The sequence below is a fragment of the Pollicipes pollicipes genome, unplaced genomic scaffold (assembly GCF_011947565.3).
Source record: "Pollicipes pollicipes isolate AB1234 unplaced genomic scaffold, Ppol_2.1 Scaffold_4219;HRSCAF=4965_pilon_pilon_pilon, whole genome shotgun sequence".
In the NCBI taxonomy this organism is placed as follows: domain Eukaryota; kingdom Metazoa; phylum Arthropoda; class Thecostraca; order Pollicipedomorpha; family Pollicipedidae; genus Pollicipes; species Pollicipes pollicipes.
In genome coordinates this window covers 11,011,638-11,035,940 of record NW_023596448.1, presented here as the reverse complement: position 1 = coordinate 11,035,940, position 24,303 = coordinate 11,011,638, and the positions used below count along the sequence as shown (strand labels likewise).

Sequence of the window (24,303 nt, the reverse complement as noted above, 5' to 3'; positions counted from 1 at the left end):
CCTACAGTCATGCCTTTGAAATCATCAAGTCCACTCAGTTTCAGTACCTCGTTGGCTGCGGGTGTTGCTTGGGCTCAATTTCTTGCCGGATTGGTAAGGGCGTCTTTGTATGTCCTTGTGGTGCTCGCACCGTTGTGTCAGCGTTGGGCCTCCCGAAACGAGACTCCTTCCTTCACTTTGATGTTCAGGACAGCTTTCGCTGACAAGAGGGACTGACAGCTGCGATATGACGCTACGTGACCCTGACCACAGTTGACGCATTTCACGGTTTCTGATTTACACTCAAGAGTGTTGGTGACCTATTTCCGCACACCTTCCGCATCTAACTTCTTTCCAGCACTTGTCCGTGAAGTGACCATACGTCTGGCATCGGTAGCATCGGACTGGATCGGGTACATAGACCCTAACAGGAACCGACTGATATCCCACGCGGACCCTATCTGGCACTCTTGCAGAGCAAAACGTCAGAATAATTGAATCAGTATCGGTCAGCTCTCCTCTCTCTCTCCTCTTGATGCGTCTCACCGCCGTTACCCCTTCCTCACACAAGCTCTCAGCAACATCCTCATCACTCACACCGCGAAGGTCCCGGCATGTAATCACACCCTTGGAGTAGTTTTTAGAGGGGTGAGGGTGCACCGATACGGGCACCCTAACCTCTCCCTGTCCTCGTACTTTGTAGATAAGTGTTGTCGTTTTAAGCATGCGCTGGATCTCGCGTTCGTCTGTTAGATGCACTTCTATGCCTCCGTCCGGATACGAAAAGACATCCTTGGGCGTCCCGATCTTTGAAAATGCTTGTTGGCACTGAAATGGGTTCACTCGGAGCGGTACTGTTCTTTCATGGCCATCTACTTTGGCGGATCTTACGACCAGAAACTGGGGTAGTGGCACAGGACGACGGTCGGGGTTTGGGGATTGGTTGATGATAAAGTGTCCATAGGTATGTCTTTGTATTCGGCGCGCTGATTCCCCGCCCACCACGGAGCCCAACACGGGACGGTCCACTTCTAAGAGAGGAGCCGCCAGGGCTACCAGCACGCTATACGCAGACCAGTGTGCCAAAAGAGTTGCTGCGGGAGCCACCGGGCACGAGTCTGCGGGCGCCAGTGCCTCGGTTCGCAGGTGTTAACCAGGCACCCTGGTGACAAACCGAGGTACGGCCCCTTAATGATGTCAGGAGGCAGATACTGCACCCGGCAGCTCCCCCCTCAACACCCGCCACATGACCTGCTTGCCTCCAAGCCAGTGTCACGAAAACACGACGCCTGACCAGCCGATTTCCTCGTGTGGGGACTTCACGAGGCATCCGCAGGATCACAAATTCGGGCCAAAGCCACGTGTTGGTAAGCTGCCCCGACTGACCCGCAGGGCAACTCCCTCAGTGACCAGGATCCCTTCATCGCTCCCTGCGGATCCAACGGGGTACGGCGAGACCCAGATAAGACTGAAAAGCTGGGGCCGAGGGGTTGCTAATCCCTACTCTGAACGAGTCAGAGCCCTTGCGTGAGGCACGTTTCGTCTGGCCCTCTTTGGCCGGAAGGGGCGCTTTACAAGCCTCCCTAACCACCCGCAGGATCATTGGGGCACGCAATCCCCCCCCCCATCACGGAAAGGTGGTGCCTCACGGGGGGGGGGGGGGGGCTCCGCATGAAAGAAGGGAAAGCCACATAGCATGCCCACATAACATGGATTGAATGTACTCACATTTGTGAAACTCATTGTTGCATCCAAAACACCGCTTTAAGGGAAATTAAATCTGATTGAACAAGGGCGCGCAGACTGAGATCGTACACAGACATAAACACGCTTCATCCCCCACGTCATGAGCGCGGTCTCCTTTTTTGTCCCATCTGGGGAAGACCACGATTCGAAGCGCCCCTATGCATGGGCACACACGCATCTCATCGGCCTAGGCAGAGCCTGTTGCTGGCGGTCACGAACGGGATCAATGCCTTACTTCACACCGTGGTCGACACGTATTTTGCACATTTTACATGGCGGCAGTACAGGTAGCATGTCAATAAACACGCTATGCCATAACGGCACCCACCTGCGCGGTATACACGCTGAAAAATTGGACGAATTTGTTGCACTGGCAGGTGAAATCCCATGACAGTGCTATCAAATTCAAACAGTTGCAATCTCTGAGTTTGATCACGAGCATTTTCCTGGGGCGCCGTACCATGGACATCCTGCCATGTCGTTGTCAGCTGTACGCTGTCAAGGGTTTATTTGAACAAAAAATACATAGGTACTGTACCGATGTGAGATTCACGTTGGCGGCCGTAGAACAGGTCGCAGGGTTGTACCTTCCATGCAGAAGAAAAATCATCTTAAATTGGACGCCGCATCTGTCCCAGTCGCCGCCGCGAGCCGGCCCGCCAGCATCGAGTGATACGCAGTTGGGGGGGGGGGGGGGGGGGGGGGGGCGACCTATGACCTCTGCCTCGGCTATCTCGGGGCCCGGCTTTCTAAGGCTTCGTGCCGGTATTGCGGTCCGCAATCGCCTGCCTTCTGGGGTCCCAGCACACATGCAGCAGTTGGCGTTTTACGACCACATGGACCTCCTGTGGCATATGCACGCTTCTCGATCCTCCTTGACGGCTTGCATACGTCGTGGCGGCATGATGGTCCTCGTTACGTCCCGCCCTGCCACACCAAGCTTTAAAACGACGATCCACCCCTGACACCACGGGCTATCTAACGGTGCACACAGCTCACTTGATTAAAAACGAAACCCACTGCCGTTGGGGACATGTGAAGATGAAATAGACCTAACGAAGACTGCGAAACCGAGCCAGGGACCGATGGGGTACCACGTTCGGGGCCAACACTGTACTGTGCGGCCGGACCAGCTAGACTCGACAGCCCGTCTGCCGGCCGGGCCGTCGGACCAGCTGGACTCGACAGCCCGTCTGCCGGCCGGACAATCGGACCAGTTGGACTCGCCGGACCGTCGGACCAGCTGGAGTCGATAGCCCATCTGCCGGTTGGACACTTGGACCAGTTGGACCCGACAGCCCGCCTGCTGGCCGGACCGTCGGACCAGTTGGGCTCGGCAGCCCGTCTACCGGCCGGACGCTCGGACCAGTTGGACTCGACAGGCGGGCCGGCGAGTCCAACTGTTGTGTGCCGATCAAAATCTGCTGCCAACGGAATCTTTATTTGCATCTCAGGCGAACAGACGTCGTTAATACTGCTTTTTGCATAGTTGTAGTTAATTAATTAGCGGATCGTCTGACACCAAAAACTAGGATGCACCTTGTCAGGTCGCTGACTTATGGCAGGTCAAAGTGAGGCCATGGTTTCAGCGAGGGCAATTCCTAGGGAATCGTTCAATGTGATCAAACAACGGAGTGTTAGACGAAGCCGTACATCTCTGAGTTGTTTTCTTAGGCAACACGGCAATTGAATGAGCAAGCTGTGTTGACCCAAGGGCAGGTACGAAGATCGGACCAAGGTCAAAACCAAACTGTTTTATTACCTAAGGGCTTGCTATATGGGATAGTTTCTGGTGTTCATTTCGAATTTATTAATAGCAGGAACCGCATTATGCATCTTCCATGGACTTCTTATAGGTCATAATAGGTCATTGACCTAAAATGACCCAAGTTGATACTTTGTTTTTAGAAACATACTGCCTAGCGTAATCTTTGTCGCTTATTCCAATGCAAAACTTAAAGCAGTCTTGTCTGATTTTGGATACCATGACCTTCGAGAGGTCAAACAAGGTCACTGACCTTAATGATCATGCGATCTTTTGCTTTCTTATCTAGGTTCTGGGAGCACTTTGAAGACTAACCTGGAATTTGACCTTATTTCACCTTATTTGACCCGGAGATCACGACCTAAGAGCCTCAAACTTTATCCTAAGTGAGTTCACGTACACAGTTCAGCACACGGTGTAAATTTAGTGTCTCTAGCTTTCTTAGTTCCCGAGATCTCAGGGGTGGGGCCAAATTGACCCTCCCCCCACCCCCGCCCCACCCGGGCGAACGGTATCCAGCCGGCCACCCGGGCGCGTGTTAAAGCCGGCGATCCTGTTTCCAGTCACGTGGTTTCAAAAACGTGTATTTATTCTTCCCGGTCCCGAGTGACATTCTATACCTCAGGACGCTAGAACTCCGGCGCCAGAATCAATAGCGGCCATCGGTAAAACATTGCGGACCAACACACACACACACATACACACATATGCACGCGGTTATTTTCCCTACGGCGGTGATAGAATAGTCGGACCAGTTGGTAGTGATTCCTTGGACGGACGGAAGCCGGTGCCTATCACTGACACGGCATCACAGACAATGGACGGAACAGGTGGTCGAGGTCGGTCCTACACTCAGCAGGAACACGACACTCATAAGGCTCGTATGAGTATGTGCGGTAACACCACTCGGCGTGGGAGCTGCAGTGCACGCGAGCACTGGCAGGAAAAGCCAACAAGTGAGCGGGGAGGAAACCTTCATGGAGATGCGTTCGCCTCAATCTCCAGAAACTAACAAAAATGACGATGCCGACCGCAGCACAACACGACGTCGGCGAAGACAGCACTGGCAGAGCTACGACCGCACGCTCAGCTGGCTGGCGAGAGAGCCGCCGGCCTGCGCGGACGCCAACGCTGCGCCCAACAACGGTCGGCAGCGGCGGACCGGCGGACCGGTCAGCAACGGCGAACGAGCCGAGTCGTGTGGCGCGGCCCGGCTCAGCCGTGTGGCGCGGCCCGGCTCAGTCACGTGACGCGGCCTGGCTCAGCCACGTGGCGCGGCCCGGCTCAGCCGTGTGGCGCGGCCCGGCTCAGTCACGTGACGCGGCCTGGCTCAGCCGTGTGGCGCGGCCCGGCTCAGCCACGTGGCGCGGCCTGGCTCAGCCACGTGGCGCGGCCCGGCTCAGCCACGTGGCGCGGCCCGGCTCAGCCGTGTGGCGCGGCCCGGCTCAGCCACGTGGCGCGGCCGGGCTCACTCGTCGTCGGAGATCTCGATGTTGGCGTCGAAGCCGCCGCCGGACAGGTTGCCGCGCGACTGCCGGTTGATCTGGACGCCGACGGCCTGCTGGATGGCCAGCAGCACCGGCTCGCTGATGTGGTGCCCCACCTGCGGCACCGGCACGGATCAGCGACGCACCGCAGATGGCTGGCGACACCAGCAAACATCAGCGACACACTGCAGATGGCTGGCGACACCAGCAAACATCAGCGATGCACTGCAGATGGCTGGCGACACCAGCAGACGCCGACGGCTGCGGGGATGGCCTGGAGGGCGGGCCGGCGTGGCACCGGTGAGGCACGAGCCATCGCAGCGGACACCGATGTCGGGGGCCTCCCGCGCCGAGTCGCGGCGCGCGCCAAACGCCACCAGCTGCAACTACGGGCCATGAATGTGACATGAATGTAAGTAGCCGAACGGGTCCTTGCAGCCTTTTGTTCAAGTTCAGACCGGGTGCGGCCCGCAGACACCGATCGCGCGCGGTCCAGAGACACCGACCGAGTGCGGTCCACAGACACCGACCGAGTACGGTTCACAGACACCGACCGCTCGCGGTCCACAGACACCGAGAGGGCCCGGTCCCCAGAGGCTACGTCACCGACATCGGCCGGGACCCGCGACCGGGGCTCGGCGGCGGCCAGCAGCGGCGCTGTACCGACCTGGGCGCCCGGGCACCGCTGGCGCATCTGCTCGATAGCCTTGTACGCCATCTCGTACTTCTGCTGCCGCGCCAGGTACTCGACGATCATGGCGTACAGGTCGCCGCGCCGCACGGCCTCGTCATTACGCAGCTCGTTGGCGAAGTCCCGCGCCGCCACCATCGACTCGTCCGGGTTAACCTGGAAGTGTCTGCGCCGGCGGCCGGCGTACGGCCGGGCCCCTCAGTACCGCACGTCCACCTCATGTCAGGGCGGCTGAACAGACGGCCCGCGACGGGCGCCAAGTCACACGGATGACGCACGGCCGGGCCCGTCAGTACCGCACGTCCACCTCGTGTCAGGGCGGCTGAACAGGCGGCCCGCGACGGGGGTCAAGTCACACGGATGGCACACGGCCGGACCGCTCAGTGCCGCACGTCCACCTCGTGTCAGGGTGGCTGAACAGGCGGCCCGCGACGGGCGCCAAGTCACACGGATGGCACACGGCCCGCCCGTGCCACCCAGCATCCGCAGACAGAAAACAAGTCAAGGCGTGCAGCTGAGATACCAACAGCCGCCTCAGAACAGCGCTCAAAGCAGATCTCAAACAGCAACCAGCAGTTGAAGCTGCTTCCACCGTCATGTGGGGCGTCATGCTCGGTTATTTATTGGTGTTTTAGCGCGCGTCGACTGCAATGGCCATGCTGCGCCTGTCCGGGTCAACAAGCAGGACAGCTGTGCTTGAGCGGGACTGGTCTGAGGCTTCATGTTTACATAATTAAACGTCACGGAGAGGATCGGTTAACGTAACGAAATGTTTCCATCCCGAGTGGCACCAGCCCCGAGACACAGACAGAGCCGTGGCCGGGAAGCATGCGTGATCCGTCTTCTGCTCGGCCACTGGGACCCGGTCAGAGGTCAGGTGGGGAGGAGGGGGGAGAACAGCCACTGCTCGGCCGCTGGGACCCGGTCAGAGGTCAGGTGGGGAGGAGGGGGGGAGAACAGCCAATGCTCGGCCGCTGGGACCCGGTCAGAGGTCAGGTGGGAGGGGGGGGGAAGAACAGTCACTGCTCGGCCGCTTGGGACCCGTTCAGAGGTCAGGTGGGGAGGGGGGGGGGGAAGAACAGCCACTGCTCGGCCGCTGGGACCTGGTCAGAGGTCAGGTGGGGGGGGGGGGGGGGGAAGAACAGCCACTGCTCGGCCGCTGGGGTCCGGTCAGAGAATCAGATTGGGGAGGGGGTGGAGACGGCCACTGCTTGGCCGCTGGGGGCCGGCAGAGGTCAGAAGGGGAAGGGGTGGGGGCGGTAACTGCTCGGCCGGTGGGGGCCGGCAGAGGTCAGAAGGGGAAGGGGTGGGGGCGGCCACTGCTTGGCCGCTGGGGGCCGGCAGAGGTCAGAAGGGGAAGGGGTGGGGGCGGCAACTGCTCGGCCGCTGGGGGCCGGCAGAGGTCAGGTGGGGAGGGGGGGGGAAGAACAGCCACTGCTCGGCCGGTGGGGGCCGGTCAGAGGTCAGATGGGGAGGGCGTGGGGCGGCCACTGCTCGGCCGGTGGACAGGACAGGCTGCTGCGGACGGGTGCCTACCCTCGGATTGTGACGAACTTCTTGACGAGCTCGATCTTCTCGCGGAGGTTGGCCCCTCGGTTGTCCAGCTCGCCAGTGTTGCCCTGCTGAGACTTGCTGAAGCTCTTGTAGGCCTCCGTCAGAGCACTCAGCGCCTTATCGTAATCATGAAACTCGTCTATCTCCGCCTGTAACGCGCACAATTCTCGTCTTAATGTTTACTTTGATTCACCCCAACTTCACCCCAACTGCAGTGCTAGATTCACCCCAACTGCAGTGCTAGCCTAAAGGAAAGCAAGCGCGTACCCAGATCACCTGCCCCCTGAGTGACGTCACCGACACCCTCGGCAGACCTGAGGCGAGCGGGGCCACTGGCTGCTCGCCGCCCGATGCCGCCATTACCGCTTATGCTGACGTCACTACGTCAGAGAGATCTACAGCCACAGGGTAGGCAGTTCACAGTGTAACACAGTATCAGCCGCTAAGCCTTTTGACTATCCAGCAACGCAAGCAGCCTGGAACTGCCCAGGCAAGGGCCGTTGCGTGCCGTCCCCCCCCCCCCCCCCCCCACTCTCCACGCAGCAGCGGACGGTCGGACGTTCCGTGCTGCCACGTCCCCAGCCAATCAGTGACGCCCTGACGTCAGTAGCGCATCACTGGCGCATCGCTGGCGCATCACTGGCGCATCGCTGGCGCATCGCTGGCGCATCACTAGCCTGGGCACAGGCGTCGTAGAAGCCGGCCAGGAGGTCGTAAGCCTTGCCCTTGGTGTAGAACGTGGTGATGGACTTCATGATCTCGGGGCTCTTCTGCCAGTCGGTAGACTGCCGACCGAAACATCCCGCTCAAGGTCAAACACGGCTGCTGCCAACACCGGCCACACAACACAGGACGGGAACAGATTATAATGGGCATCCACCCCACACAGGCAACAGCACAGTGGATGCGTACGACTTTTTGAAAACTGTCGCTGCGTAATGGCGGGTGGAGCTGGCACAACGTAGCCGGATGGCACGTAACAAAACGACAGCATATTGCGGTGATTGAATCCAATATTAAAAGACACATTTATTTCCACCTAATCTAGCCCATGTCACGAACGAGGACAACCTTTTATCCAATGATTGGGCTAAGATAAATAGATGGCCAATGATCGTGTTTTCCGGCATGACCTGGCTATTGTATAATGAAGGGTATGGTTCGTTAAACATACAAGGATAGCCGCACCGATATGCCGTAAAAAGTCCGTGTTTCCTCCTGCAACACTGGCTTAACGACAATCACGTGCACACGGGCGATTTCAGATTACGCTCTCGTTAGTTTGTCGAGTGGTTTCAGGTGGGATGTAACGTGAGGACAGGGCCTCAGCCCGCACACCTGCAGGTAGTTGGCCGCCATGATGTAGATATCGCGCTCGCGGGAGGTCTGGGCGAAGTAGATGATCCGCTTGGTGTCCCCAGACTTCATCAGCGACTTCATGGCGTTGACCTGGCGATGGCACGGCCGTGGGTAAAAGACAGGGCCGGGGGAGGGGAGGCGGCGGCGTCCCAGACACAGCCTTATCCCCAGCCACGCGCTCAACTGCCCTGTTTAGCCTAACAGCACACCTGGCCTACACCCACGCGTAATTCGTACTACACTGCCGCTGATTGGCTGGCTCGCAGTGGCCGACGCTAGCTTCGTTGATCGTTTGTAGTGTGCGGTTTGCAACCAATCTGATATCAGCTTGCCACTGCGGAAGCAAACGCACCAAACGTTTAGCAGCCGTTCACACGAACTAAGCAGCTGCAAATCTGAGGCTGCGATATTGAAGGCGGAGAGGGGAATCCCCTCAGTTTTGTGGCCTTTCGTCAACAACAGGAATAGTTCTGACACGATGCGATCGGGTCCGACCCGAAGCCCAAACTGAGCGTGGTCAAATGGAGATGAGCAATTATCCGCTGAACATGAAAACCAACATCGGCCTTCCTGCAATTCTTAGTCAAGTCTGGCTTGCTTCATTCCCTTTCTGACTGACATGACATTTAAGTGGATTCTCCAGCCCATCCCAGTTCCCACCAGCCCAGCCTGGTCACCACGATTGCAGCCTGGTCCCCACCACTCGAGCCTGGTCCCCACCAGTCAAGCTTGGTCCCAACCAGCCGCGCCTGGTTGGTCCCCACCAGCCAAGTCTGGTCCCAACCAGCCAAGCATGGTCCCAACCAGCCGCGCCTGGTTGGTCCCCACCAGCCAAGTCTGGTCCCAACCAGCCAAGCATGGTCCCTACAAGCCGCGCCTGGTCCCCACCAGTCAAGCTTGGTCCCCACCAGCCAAGCTTGGTCCCCACCAGCCAAGCTTGGTCCCCACCAGCCAAGCTTGGTCCCCACCAGTCAAGCTTGGTCCCCACCAGTCAAGCTTGGTCCCCACCAGCCGAGCCTGGCACCACCATTCCAGCCTGGCACCACCATTCCAGCATGGTCACCACCATTCCAGCTTGGTCCCCACCGGCCAGCCTGACCCAGCCCACCTTGTCGCCAGCCTCGGTGTACTTCTTGGTGGCCAGGACGTAGTTGTTCTGGGCGTAGGCGCACTCGGCCACCTTGAGCAGGACCCGGGAGCGCTCGTCGTCAGTGCCCTCGCCTGCGGCGGCGGCGGGGGCGTGAGCAGGCCGCCCGCCGGCCCTCGCCCGCCGGCCCTCTCTCGCCCGCGGCGGCCCGTCGGCCGCAAAAAACGCCCGTCGGCATCCTCATGCGCCGAGGCTACGATACGGCGACCCAATACGAGCTGGTCGACTCCGTTTTACGTAACGCACGTCATCGCAATTTCTAATATCCTCCGATGTCCATTTACCAGCAATGTTTATATTTGCCGAGGTCAAAATCTGTCCAACTATTCTGATTCGCTGATGACGACCCTTACAATGAGCATTTCTATCCCCTACCAGACACAATAAATTACCTCAAAAGTCGTGACATCGGCCTCCAATTCCTACGAGATGATTCAAGAGCTTACTGTCCACCGGACAGAGTCCTACCTTTAGGGATAGTCAGCCTCTCGGCCACCTCATCCGTGATGGGTATGTTGTGCTCTACGCACAGGTCCAGCGCCCCCACATACTACTGTCCACTGGACAGAGGGCAGTCGCAGTCCTACCTTTAGGGATGGTCAGCCTCTCGGCCACCTCATCCGTGATGGGTATGTTGTGCTCTACGCACAGGTCCAGCGCCTCCACATACTGCGGCAGCGACGTAAGATTGCACGTTACCACAGCCACGGCAGGACTGCTGCGTACACATCGAGACCACGGCCCGCGCCACCCCACATAATCGCACCAGCAGCGGACACAGTATAACCAGCACGTGCTTCCAGGCTCCTGCAACCTGTACACTGTTTTCCGTTGGCCAATATCCATCTTTACGACAAATCACGCACGAACGTCACGTCAGCCTGCTATGGCGTTCGCAGGCGACACACAATGCAAGTGCAGCCGTGGGATCAGAAGAGTGCGTCTGCACGCGTCGGCAGCTGCTCCTCCGTGCCGCCGACGGCGTTTCGCAGCCGTGCCGGGACCAGCAGCCACCTTTTTGGAGATGGCGAACATGTCAACGGCCTTGTCGAACTGTCCGTTCTCGATGAAGAACGCGGCGCACTTCTGCAGCAGCGCCGGGTCGCACTCGGACGTCAGGTCGTTGGCGATCAGCTGGAGAGCGTTGAACTGCTGGTGCCTGCCGGCCACGTCCCACCGCACGTCACGTCCCGAAGCCACAGCACAGACCAGCAGACAGGCTGGTGATTCATCACCCGACACACTGCACGGCGCACCGAGGAAGCTGACGAAGCCGCCACCTGTGCTTCAAGGCGGACAGCATACTCACCATGACATCATGGTGAGCATGCAGTACACACACACACACACACACACACACACACACACACACACACACACACACACACACACACACACACACACACACACACACACACACACACACACACACACACACACACACACACACGCACACGCACACGCAACGCACACGCACACGCACACGCACACGCACACGTACACACACACACACACACACACACACACATATATATATATATATATATATATATATATATATATATATATATATATATATATATATATATTCATGTAACTGACTTGAAGGCGAGGTCGGTGGCCTTGGTGAGCAGGCCGGCCTTGTGGTAGAGCATGACGGCTCGCTCGATGCCGCCCTTGCCGAGCGACTCGAAGTAGCGCGCGGCGTCCAGCTGCTCGCGCGGCCCGGCCATCAGCGCCAGGTTCAGCATCTGATCGTCGAACTGGTTCTCCTGTCGGCGGGGCGCAGTCGCGTGGCAGGCTCAGACGGACCGGCTGGCCGCCGGGCCGAGCCTGGCCGAGCTCGTCACCACACGGTCACTCGACACTGCGCCGGGTGGCGCCGTGATCGCCGCCCGTGCAGCCGACAGAGCCCTCCATCGGGCTCCCGGCCTGGGGCGCGTGGTACCCCTCACTGGGGACGGTCGGCAGATGAGACGCAGCAGGCAGCGGCGACCATGCCACGAGTGCCGCCGAGAGCTAACCTTGCACAGTCGGATGGCGTTGCCGTAGGCTTGTGCGCGCGTGAAGAAGTGGATCGCCTCCTTTATGTTGTCGGAGTTCTCGTACTGGCGCGCCAAGTGGTAGCAGGCCGCCCTATAGGAAAACCAGACCCGGTCAGGCCAGGCGCTGCGGGCCACACTGCTCTGTGAGGAGCCTGGATGGGACCGAGCCACGGAGCGCACCGCCACGTGAAACACACAGGCAAGCGGCGGACAGCCCCGTGAAGAACCCATACTGGGTAGGACTACGCGGTGACGAGGTGACCTCTGCACTGGTGAGGGTGGCAGGAGCAGGCTTCGAGTGACTCGCGTAGCCACAGAACCGTTACGTGCGTCTCCGCCAGCTGGCCCAGCCGCGGTGACATGTCATATCTGGAATGGGACAATGGCCACGGAGCCTCGTACGACTCCTGGGCCACAGCGGACGACGCATGTCCGTTTGGTTTTGCTTACGGTCCATCTCTGTGAGAACCAGAACGCGTGCAGCTCAAACCAACACCATCTTGTTTAATGCTGAAGAAAGGACTACCAGGCAGTCTGGTGACCCGTAAACGAGATCGCGCCACACCCATTCATTCCGCGAGATCGAAAATACTTCAGCCCGACAGCATTGGGACTGCGTGTAGTAAATTTCTTATATGCCATACTGGCATAAATTTGTTTATGCACAGATAATGACGAAAGGGCATGATGTTAAGGCAGCTGTTGGATGGGCGGAGGCACACTTCAACACGCAGACCCGGCGACACGCGGGCGGCCGCCGGGGGGCGCTCTATCTCCGTGGTTCGTCACCTGTCGCCGGTGTCGTTGGCCAGCTTGGCCGCCTTGTCCAGGTCGTTAAGGTAGCAGTAGACCCTGGCCAGCGACAGGTAATCCTCGGCCGCTTGGTAGTACTCGAGGGCCGTGTCCATGTCGCCCGTCGACTCCATGTATTGGGCCCACCAGCGCTTCACTCCCCTGCAGGGCACGGCCAGCGCCGATGTCAGCAGACCGGCCTCCAGAGTCGGCAAGCGCCGGTGTCAGTGGACCGGCCTCCAGAGTCAGCCAGCGCCGGTGTCAGTGGACCGGCCTCCAGAGTCGGCCAGCGCCGGTGACAGCGGGCCGGCCTCCAGAGTCAGCCAGCGCCGGTGTCAGTGGACCGGCCTCCAGAGTCGGCCAGCGCCGGTGGCAGCGGACCGGCCTCCAGAGTCGGCCAGCGCCGGTGACAGCGGGCCGGCCTCCAGAGTCGGCCAGCGCCTATGGCAGCGGATCGGCCTCCAGAGTCGGCCAGCGCCTGTGGCAGCGGACCGGCCTCCAGAGTCGGCCAGCGCCGGTGGCAGCGGACCGGCCTCCAGAGTCGGCCAGCGCCGGTGGCAGCGGACCAGCCTCCAGAGTCGGCCAGCACAGATCTCAGCGGGCCGGTCTCCTGAGCCGGCCAGCGCCGGGCGACCTCCAGCTCCGGTCGGCTCTGGCTCACTGGCTCGGCCGGGCGGCCGCCGGCGCCGAAACACCGCAGTTGGTTCACGGCAGTATACCCTCGTATACCCTACACATACAGCAGTATACCCTCGTGCGTGCGAATACGCGCCTGCAGATGTGTAAGCATCGCCATACACTCAAAACCAGAACAGAAACACAGACGGCGCCTGCCGACAGTAGGCGGTAGAAGATTGTTGAGAAGACCAGTCGGTGTCATTCTCGCCCCACCAGCGTGTAGAGCTGGCTACCGGGCCGGCTTACTTGTCCTTGGTCTGTGTGGCGTACTGCTCCAGCGCGAGCGTATCGTCAAACAGCATGCGGGGCACCTCGAAGCGGTGCGTCTCCGACTGCTCGTAGAACGGCACGGCGTCCTGCAGCTCCCCTGGCGGCGGCGCGAGGAAACAGCCCGGTCACGCGCTGCAACCAGCAGACATGCCGGCGGCCGACACAGCGCAACGGAGATAGCTGGTGGCATGCCCCTGCTGTCCAATTAGAGGAGAGAGCCGAGGCCGAGCCGTGTCACCTCCCCGTCCACCGACTGACCCCCCGTCCACCGAATGACGCCCGGCCATCGATTGACCCCATCCATCGACTGACCACGTCTACTGGCTGAGCCCCGTCCACCGACTGACCCCCCGCCCACCGACTGACCCCCCCCGTCCACCGACTGACCCGCCGCCCACCGACTGACCCCCCGTCCACCAACTGACACCCGTCCACCGACTGACCCCCCGTCCACCGACTGACCCCCCGTCCACCGACAGACCCGCATCCACCGACTGACCCCCCGTCCATCGAATGACCCCATCCATCGACTGACCACGTCTACTGACTGAGCCCCGTCCACCGACTGACCCCCGTCCACCGACAGACTCGCATCCACCGAATGACCCTCGGCCATCGATTAACCCCATCCATCGACTGACCACGTCTACTGACTGAGCCGCGTCCACCGACTGACCTCTGGCCTCGAGCGTCTTGGCGCAGCGGTAGAAAGTATGCCTCGACTGACCACGTCTACTGACTGAGCCCCGTCCACCGACTGACCTCTGGCCTCGAGCGTCTTGGCGCAGCGGTAGAAGGTGTGCCGCAGGTGGATGCGGTCCTTGGTACGCGCCAGCTCGATGGCCTTCTCCATCTCGCCGGTGTCCTGGTACAGCCGGTTGAGCAGGTCCCAGCGGCCGCAGCGCTGGTACAGGTGCGCCGCCTCCTCCTGCCGGACACGGCGCCCGCCTCAGCTCTCCGGCTCTCCTTGTGCGAGGGCACGGGCGCCACCCCCACGAACTCACACGCCCTGCTTGTGCATTCATATATTTGTAAACCTATATTCAAGGCTGATAAGCCCATCTAAATGTGAGACGAAGCGATTACATAGTCATGGAACATGTTTCAGTGACCATATAAAGGTGTTTTAAGTCAGGACGGAGCGTGCTCTCGTGCAAGGTTCAAGAAGGAAGGACACCACCGACACACACCAGAGTAAATAATTATACGCATACCTAAATACCCACACACGACAAACTACGCACAAAGCCTCACAGTTTGGACGAGCCCATACAAAAAGAGAATAAATAAGCGATTTGACAACGCTCACAAGCTAAACTAACAGACTGCAGTATACGCCACGACGAAGCATATTTGTTACGCCACGGTTTCAGTTGGCACGTGTAATTATTCACTAATGTACACAAGGAATACAAGTAACTGTTTTAAAATAGTCACTTTTGTGGGGGGGGGGGGGGTAACTAACACCTGGTGCGCAACATTGCTGGGTTTTGCACATACACTGGACCACTTCCTGCCGCCGTAAAACATTGCATGCGGTACTCATCGATGCGTTGGCACAGAAGGCGGCCAACGGACAAAGAACTGCTAACAGAGCGCAGTGAAAGACTTCAGGTGTTTCACTGGAAATGTCCATTTCAGAAGTGCGAGTAAGAATACTAAAAATAAGATAGGCACACGCCATCCGGCAGTACTGTTGAAAATTTCCGGAGATTTAGAATGGTGTTTTTCACACGCTCATTGTGGAGTGGGAACAAGGTATGCAGACCTCGGTCTCCGCGTTCAGCGTCTGAACACACCATTTGTAAGACACTAGCTAATGTGTGTCATCATGAACCTTGTACACGTGCTATACACATACACACGGACACGCACATGTACACACACCCACACCCACGCACACACACACACACACACACACGCACACGCACACGCACACGCACACCCACACCTACACCTACACCCACACCCACGCCCGCACCCGCACACGCACACGCACACGCACACGCGCACACACGCGCACACACACACACACACACATATACATGTATATATATATATATATATATATATATATATATATATATATATAACGGTATTTTTAAACATAGTGTTTAAATTGGAACACCCAGCAGTATGAAATCTGTGTGAGAAGCAATGGGGCTTGCACGTTACCGTCATGTCCAACACAACGGCCAGCATGGCCACCCGGGCGTCCAGCTCTGGCTCACTCTGGGCGATCTTCAGCATCCGTGCACCTGCAAAGCGGAAAGCACGTCATGGTGCTTCCGTTCCGTACGATATTGTGCCCTAAACTGTTCTGCCTAAAAATGCACTGCCAGAGCGATGGAACGACCTACCGCCACCTAAAAGCCCAAAACAACCACAAATAGCAGTTACACAGTGAAGTAAAAAATACGGCCAGAGTAAAGGTCCGCACGTCAGAGCAATTCACTTACGACTTCACGGTGTGAGCATGCAGAAAAACCACAAAACAAGCCATAAATGGCTCGGGAGGGGGGACCGCACAGCGCTGGCGCTCGAGCACACCAGCATAGGACTGCCGCTGCCGTGATTCCGCCCCAATAACGACACCCGGCTCGAACGCCGGAGACACACCTCTGGCGAAGCCCATGTTGCCCAGGCAGACGGAGGCCACGTCCAGGCGCTTGGACTTGACGCACATGCGCGCCATGTTCTCCCACACCTGCTGACTGCGGGCGGGGAGACCGGCTCAATACACACGGTAGCTGCGTGCTGTCACGACTTGCCTCGTGGCTGTCTGGCTAGTAGGCGTCAGTGTCACCACCAACGGAAAAAGTCCGACGGGACATCAAGGACTAACGGTGCTCCCGGGCGGCGTCTTTAGGCTGCGCTTCCGCCTAAATACATCTCGCTCGTCATGCCTTTTGTACGGCGAGAATGTCAAGATCTTTCACAGAGTTGGCACAGGATGTCAAGAGGTTGTCAAGCATGTCAAGATATTTCACAAAGTTGTCACCCATAGTCGGCACATTAACCCCTTTTCATGCCCATATTGTTGTCATTAAACAAGTATGATCTAAAACGATTTAATCTCCATAAGACATGTTCACACTTCATATCCATAAAGCTCCGAAGAAACTGCGTTATCACCCTGCAGAATTCTCTAAAGATATGCCACCGGCGCAAATTGTGTCTGCATGCAAATTATCATAACCTCGTCAACACTAGTGGGTTACACGCTCCCCACCTCTTGATGGTTTTGATGGCCTTGAAGGCTTCGTCCATGTTGCCAACGCTCAGATGGTAGGAGAACTCCATCATAGCCTGCTTGGTAGGCTTGTCAGCATTCTCCAGACCTTGGAAGTCGCGCATCACGTGGGTGGAGATCTGGGACGGCCGGTTGGACGTCAAGTACATGGAGGAGCCGGCGTCCTGAGGGCAGCAACGGCCCGCGATCAGGGGAAAGCTACGACTAATCTGTGCGCACCACGCGAGCGGCATTGCACACAGGTTACAAGGTTTGAGTTCTGAGTCATTATATACAGCAGCGCTGGGCTCTGGCATACCTCAGGCAGACAAAGCAGCATAGCAGACATGTCACTGATTAAACAGCACTCACGTACTCTGCGCACTCAAGACAAAACGCACTCAAAACCTACTGGAATGATCCAAGACCTGATGACTTTACGCATATATTTGGACTAAGCTCGCTTATAGTGGCTAATAACACAAAACAGATCACCTATCTGCTGTATTATCATAATGCTCACAGTAAAAAACACAGGGGGAAGCTTACGCGGCATAATTACCAAAAACTGACTTATTTATGGCCAGGGATTCTTCACAACGAAAATCACGCATATCCAGGCGTAATTTGCACCATATTGCTTAACGACAAAGTGTATTATTTTATATCAAGTATTTATCTTAACCATGCTACTTAATCAATGATGTATTCTATCAGCCAAAGTGAAAACGTTCCCTCAATTTAACTACACCGAAGTAAAGACGTTTTCAGACGCACTCCCAGCGATGTATTATCTCAAAATGATTTAGACCATCCTGTACTTTTCAAGGCTCGAGTGCGGTATCTACCTGTGCTTAATTGATCGATTTCCATCGTGAAAGGTCTGCTTCAGTAACAAAACCTATCCCGTAATCATGCAGTCTCCTATAATTTTTTTTTCTTGAGCATCTTGACATGTGTTAACCCTTTGAGAGCAAGAGGTGTCTTTTCATATGCTTCTCGCAGCCCTTCTGACTCATCAGAGCGCCAGGACCGCGTGATCAGCCTCCGCAGCCTGCTATCAGAGCCGACGCCTCACGCTGAGTCCCAGGAAGCGATGCCGACTATGTCCGGCGTGCGCAAACACGGCCACAGACGCCAGAGCACACACGACACGGTCAGCAAGGGGCCCATGCCCGGCGGGACACGACGACCGGCGTCAGCGGCTCGCGGCCGCCACTCAGGCGTCGGTACTCACCGCAGGTGGGGACATCCCGGACAGGCGCAGGGAGACGCACACAAAAGGCGGTCAGTGACAGCGGGTCGACATCAGCACGGGGCGGCGACGGAGCAGCACAGCCCGGCGCCACTGCAGCCACTCACCCAACACGCCAGGAGAAGCCCGGCGGCCGACAGCCTGGCGGCAACTGGAGGGCCCGCTGCATGGAACACCGACGTATAAAAACAGCGAAATCAGGCAGCAGCAATGCAACACAGCAGAGCAAAGAAAAAAAAACGGGCTTAGCCTACGGCGAGTCTAACGGTGCACACAAAGGAAAGCAACGAGCAAACCAAGCAAAAAGCGACGCGGCGCTCTCATTCAGACAGAAATAACCCACCGAGACGAGTCCTAATTTGGACGCACGTTACGCGTCACGGTCTGTGACGTCACAGTGTGACAGTGACAGTGGCCTACGACAGCGCGGCTCCGTTAAGTCACCAGCCCTCCCAATGCTAACGGCAGGACCGAAGTCTTACCTTTCAGTTCAGAGCGTGGTCACCTAAGACAAACTGACCACCTCAGCACGGTCACCCGCTAGAGAACACGCGCCAGAGTTCCATGTATTCCGCCCGTTTCGCACCCCCCGCCACAGAGTACGTCCGTATGTGCCTCCTGCACAGTGAGCCTGACCACGGCTGCGTTGCTGACACATCGCGCGGCCACACTGCGTTGCCCACGGGGCTTGACGACGTACCACCCAAAAATCAGCACAGCAACCCACAGCTCATCCACAGCATCCCACAGCACCCTACAGCTCACCCACAGCATCCCACAGCTTACCCACAACATTCCACAGCTCAGACTATTTACTGTTGAAATCTCTGGCATGCCTAAATCTCTCGCATCCCGCTCGCTCTTTCTGCGGGGGCGATGCAGCTGTTCGTCGGCAGCCAGACTCGAGCATCACCCCTCAGGGCCGGAGGAGCACGGCGGAGCCAGACTTGAGCACCATCCCTCCAGGCCGGAGGGGCACGCCGGAGCCAGACTCGAGCACCACCCCTCCAGACCGGAGGAGCACGGCGGAGCCAGAGTCAAGCACCACCCCTCCAGGCCGGAGGAGCACATCGCAGCCAGACTCCAGCAGCATCCCTCCAGACCGGAGGAGCGCGCCGTTACACCTGAGCTACCGAGCACCCGGGCCTCTGGCCCGTCACGGCCGACGCACCTTGTCTGCGTCCAGAATGAGCGAGTCGAGCTTGAGCAGCAGGTAGAAGTAGGGCACGGCCACGCCCACCACGTGGCTGTGCTGCTCGCCGAGCGGCACCCAGTCCTGCACCACCACGCCGCTCTCCGACGTGCTGAACATGGACACGATGAGCAGCTCGCTCTGCCGACACCGGGCCGCCCGGCCGTCAGATGACGTCATCACATGGAGACGGTGAGCAGCTCGCTCTGCCGACACCGGGCCGCCCGGCCGTCAGATGACGTCATCACATGGACACGGTGAGCAGCTCGCTCTGCCGACACCGGGCCGCCCGGCCGTCAGATGACGTCATCACATGGACACGATGAGCAGCTCGCTCTGCCGACACCCGGCAGCCCCGTTCGTCAGATGACGTCATCACATGGACACGGAGAGCAGCTCGCTCTGCCGACACCGGGCGGCCCCGACCGTCAGATGACGTCATCAGCCGCCTCACAAAGTGGGCGCGCACGCCGACGGCCACCGGCTCAATCCGGAAATACGCACGCTCTGGTGACAGCTCGCGCGGGGAGACACGGACCGGAAAGGGCATAGGGTGGTTAGCGCTCACACTGGGGACAGCAACAGGATCGGCGGGCTACGAAAACAGCGGCATGAATACGCGAGGTCAATCTGGTGCGGTCGCCAACGTTATTTGGCTATCGTCTCACCAGAAATAACGTACAAATGCACACAACAGAGACACACGCTTTCTAGAATGACACGGCTGCGCCAGGCCAACACACTCACCGTCCGCCCCAGCCGCTCGCCAACCATCTCCGCGGCCTCTGAATGCGACCCCCGGCTGGCCTGTTGGGCCCTTCGGGTTCTCAAAATGGGCCTTTAATCATAGGTCCCGAGGGGCCCTTCGACCTCTCGGAACCAAAGGGGGAGAGGACACGTGCCCCCTGTGCCCCTCAACCTGCGCTTCTGCGTCACAGCCTAGTCACAAATCAGGGCCAGTGGGAACGAAACCAAAAACCTACACTTCATCGGACTTAAAGAATGGCTAAACAAAATTTGCTCTCCGTGCCCGGCATCGCAGCATCAACACCGCGCGGGCCGCGCCTAATGAGCGGCATTCGTTGATGTGTGGGAGTGTTCTCATACATAGGTTTAGTATTTCGCGCGCTGATGCCAGGTCGTCATGGCGCGAAAGTGACCGATTATTGTCCGAAATGTCATTCAGGTGACCACGAAAAAACGGCAAATGGGAGTGTCGTGAATCCGACATGGGGACCGGAAGGGCCGGCTGGAGGCATGAAACGGGACGCGGGCCGGACCCTCAAGTACCAGTCACGGCCCCCGAGACGACGACGGCCTCTATGTCGCTCAGGCACCACCAGTGCTGAACAGTCGGCTCAGTGCAGGTCTGGGTCTGAGGTCCAGGTCTAGGTCTGGCTGCAACTGCCAACCCACTCATATTATCCAACTAAAGGTCACACGGGCGAGATATCCACCCGGACTGCCTTCTAATTGCACGGGCTGGTATCCTACAGCGTTCAAAGGTGCTTCTTTCAGATACTCCCTCAATACAGCTCACCCATTGGTCTACGCCTGGTGCTAGCCGCGGAGCTGACGCCGCACGGCTTATGGAGACCGCATCGCTGAGAGGCGTTGTTTTGTTTTGAAGTTTTGTTTTTAAGAATGGAGGCTGAACATTCCCAGAGGACTAGGGCTGCCCATAATTACACCAATTGCTGGCCTCATTTAGATTGTGGCCCATGCTCACTCACTGGAAATGCAAGTGAAAATAGCCCGCCTGCCAAGGGATATGGCAACGCTTAACGTCATAATGCTAGAGCATTACGAGTCGACGGGGAAGGTGCGACAGGTGAGATTAGCTTCGCTGTTACGCCTGCACGACCGGTGCCGGTCTGTGGACTTGAAGGCATCCAGCATTATAGCTTAGCTTGATTATATAGAACTTATTTTTACTAGGAGAGGTTTCTTCATATGTCCTGCAATCTGGGTCCATGGAGTTTTGTCCATTACGGATGTGTAGACATAGGAGCGCAGCCAGAAGTAACGACAGAGGTGGGGCTTCCATGTTTTGGAAAGAAAGGGGACTTTTTACGAGCGCGTCCCAGACCTCTCAACGGTGTCCACACGCTACCAACACACAAACAGGCCCCCACAATCGCTTATAGGTACAGTGCCTAGCGTATCAATGAGCTCTCGATCTTGGTTTGTCCTGGTGCCTTAAACAGCTGTTTCAGATGCGTACCGCATATATTCACCCGGCTATTCGCTGCTCTTGTTACTAAATGACGGCCGTGGATCCGCTGGCAGCGACTGCACCGACTGCCGCTGGCAGCGACTGCACCTGCACCGACTGCACTGGATGCTGCGATTCTGAACGTTTTGACCATCGGATGCTAGGAGCTCTGTATGTTTCAATACGCATCCCACTGGACCCTGGACCACAGGACAGCACGGGGCGGTGGGCCGGCTTTGCTCACCTGCAGCCGGACCTGCGCGCTGGACGTTTTATTCAGCAGCAGCGTGGACGACAGCGGCGGCTTGGTAGTGTCCGGCAGCAGCTTGGCCTCGCACACGAAGAGCCGCGCGTCGCTTGGCTCCCAGAAGTGGTTCACCACGAACCGACCGCCCACACTCCGCGACGACTCCAGCTTGGTCCTAGCCGACACAGCCGGTCAGGCCCTGCCTCGGCCAGCGCGGCACACGCCGCCTTCAGTCACCCGCCTCCCGGCCCGCAGCCCCGGCCAACCAGCAGGCGTAATTAAGGTGACGAAAGACGCCAGTTGGTACGCCGAGCAAGGCAAAGGCAATACACTCACTGTAACAGCGGAGCTGGCGGCTGAATTGGGGACAACACCGACCTCTACATGACAGAGTCGGGGACAAACCGACCTCTCCATGAAAGTTGGGGACAACACCGACCTTTCCATGAGAGTCGGGACACAACATCAGCCTCTGCATGCAAGGGTGTGTGTGGGGGGGGGGGGGACAAACCGACCTCTCCATGACAGTCAGCTCGCGCGAGTCGGTGCTGGTGGCCGAGTTGGGCGGCACGCGCTGGTCGTCCTCGTCCTCGCGGCCCGAGCTGAAGTTGAAGTAGCTGACGGCGTCTGTGTCCACGTCCCAGATGTACACCTTCGGGTCTGGCAGCAGCGACGACTGCGGCGGCACGGTACACACGCTGCACGTCAGACACGCACGCGCCGTCGCCCAGTCGTCGCACGACCGCGCGCGCGCCTGGACTAGCGATCAGCTGACGAACAGCTGGCGACCAGCTGACGACCAGCTGACGAGCAGCGACGCGAGTGATCGTGTATTCGTTGCCCTAGAGCCCACGCAATCTTCACACATCCTGGCGAGCTAACTGCAGTCTTTCAAGCATTTGTATCCTTAACAAGATGTGTGTGTTGGCCGGATATCCACAAGACAAAAAATCGAGCCGTAGGAGACCTGCAGAGACAGTCACAATGACCATATCAATGCAGTTGTTTTGAAATAGCATATACACAACGATATCCAGAATGACGGTTGATGTTGGAAGCCAGGTGTCTATGCTCTTCTGACGAGTTCAGGCTGGTGACAGCCAGACCGCCTCACACGCACCTGAGCCACCAAACAGCTGACTTTGGTGCCCTTGCAGTTCACCCGGCACTGAATCAGCTCGCCGAAGTCAGGCACACTCTCCGAGATGAACTTCGGGTTAGCCAAACTTCTCAGCTCTCTGGACACAGGCGATACGACAGCTCATCAGCAGCATTTGAAGAGAGAACGAGAGCGGCTCTATCTAACGAGAAGAAAATAATCGTGGCGCAAGGGCGGACGGCAGCGATCCAATGATGCGGGGAGTACACTTGTCAACAAAGTTAACCCGTTTCGAATGGAAGCTGGCGGAACGAGCGCAACTGTAAGCCACGCGACAGCTGGGTCTGCGATAAGGCAGGCTGGACAACGACTGCGCATCTATGCCGCGGCTGCTCCCCAGCTGACGCCACCCTGCGCATGTATTAACACTGAAGCCGTTCGTGCCGCAACCCAAAGTCAGTACAATTCTGAGTATTCAGTCGCACAGTCAGTTCGCTAGGAGAACCTGAAGCGGTTGTGACGGTGCGATGGTACACTAGCTCCCAGCCGCGCCGTCGCTTACCTTCTCGAGAGGTCGAACAGCTTGAGGGCGCCGTTCACTGAGCCCACCACCATCGAGGTGCCGTTGATGTCGATGTACATGGCTTCTCCCTCCTTGTCGGTGAAGTCGATCTTCTGTTTCACGGCACCCTACAATGGGCACAGGAAAATCCCGGCTGAGGTAAGGACGGCTGGTTGTGGTTTCTTTGTGATCGAATAACGGTTCTTGATTCAGAGAAACAATGGAGGCGAAATCACTAGATCGTCTGCGACTACTCTGCACCTACATTAAGCTGTATATTATTTATACGATACTGCGCTTTCGCTGGGTCAATCCTGCTAAGACCACAACATGGGGCTAAGAAACAAGGGAGCCATGGAAATCATGGCACATGCTGCAAAGGAGCCGCGTAAATCAAGGCTCAGTCATCATCGACTAAACATCAATTGGTTACGCGCCAAATCAGCAATCAAATTCACAAGTTCAGTGACTCACATTTGTGCGATTCGCCGACCAAAGAAGGCATCCGGGAACCGTACCCCAATGTCGTGCAACGCTGTGGTCATTTCATCACATTTCAGTCCCACAGACTTCGCCCGTCAATGCTCAGAATCCCGAGCGAATCACGCAGCTGAAGATGGTCCCAGCCAACCCACCTGGAAGTTGGTGACGACCAGGTTTCCCTGGTCGGCCAGGTAGAGGTTCGTCTCGTAGAGGGCCGCCATCTCGCAGGTCGACTCGAACGAACCTGACAGCGGCAGACCGGGTCACCAGCCAGGCCGCCAACAAAGCCACTGCACTGCACACACACTCAGGCTCGCCAATGTTGACACCTACGTATCTAACGATAGACAACATCCAAACTGATATCGATACACTGGATATTTGCTTTGCACAGAGTAAGCCTGATCATGGCACGCTATTACACACAACTTTTTTGCCCGCATGCGTAGTGCACGCCGCTTTATACTCAGTGGTAAATATGTTTCGCGGAGGAAGAGGGAGGAAC

The 24,303-nt window shown here is 57.8% G+C and overlaps 1 protein-coding gene across 2 annotated transcripts in view; it reads right to left on the bottom strand.

The window, feature by feature from the left end:
- Nucleotides 1–4,911: 4,911 nt before the first annotated feature.
- The window catches only part of rempA (intraflagellar transport protein rempA), a 38,213-nt gene continuing 18,821 nt past the window's right edge, over nucleotides 4,912–24,303 (bottom strand). The window contains exons 13-34 of one of the 2 annotated variants that reach the window (XM_037218502.1): nucleotides 23,951–24,042; nucleotides 23,316–23,443; nucleotides 22,775–22,892; nucleotides 22,170–22,330; nucleotides 21,652–21,829; nucleotides 19,172–19,333; nucleotides 16,746–16,930; nucleotides 16,133–16,227; nucleotides 15,689–15,771; nucleotides 14,276–14,441; nucleotides 13,490–13,610; nucleotides 12,563–12,727; nucleotides 11,753–11,864; nucleotides 11,331–11,500; nucleotides 10,743–10,887; nucleotides 10,316–10,397; nucleotides 9,690–9,802; nucleotides 8,561–8,671; nucleotides 7,900–8,007; nucleotides 7,205–7,371; nucleotides 5,645–5,834; nucleotides 4,912–5,093 (exon numbers count right to left, since the gene is read on the bottom strand). In XM_037218502.1, coding sequence (XP_037074397.1) covers nucleotides 4,959–5,093; nucleotides 5,645–5,834; nucleotides 7,205–7,371; nucleotides 7,900–8,007; nucleotides 8,561–8,671; nucleotides 9,690–9,802; nucleotides 10,316–10,397; nucleotides 10,743–10,887; nucleotides 11,331–11,500; nucleotides 11,753–11,864; nucleotides 12,563–12,727; nucleotides 13,490–13,610; nucleotides 14,276–14,441; nucleotides 15,689–15,771; nucleotides 16,133–16,227; nucleotides 16,746–16,930; nucleotides 19,172–19,333; nucleotides 21,652–21,829; nucleotides 22,170–22,330; nucleotides 22,775–22,892; nucleotides 23,316–23,443; nucleotides 23,951–24,042 — 2,987 coding nt within the window. In that variant the 3' untranslated portion in view covers nucleotides 4,912–4,958. The remainder of the gene's footprint in view (nucleotides 5,094–5,644; nucleotides 5,835–7,204; nucleotides 7,372–7,899; nucleotides 8,008–8,560; nucleotides 8,672–9,689; nucleotides 9,803–10,315; nucleotides 10,398–10,742; nucleotides 10,888–11,330; nucleotides 11,501–11,752; nucleotides 11,865–12,562; nucleotides 12,728–13,489; nucleotides 13,611–14,275; nucleotides 14,442–15,688; nucleotides 15,772–16,132; nucleotides 16,228–16,745; nucleotides 16,931–19,171; nucleotides 19,334–21,651; nucleotides 21,830–22,169; nucleotides 22,331–22,774; nucleotides 22,893–23,315; nucleotides 23,444–23,950; nucleotides 24,043–24,303) is intronic. The other variant, XM_037218503.1, reaches the window with a different exon arrangement.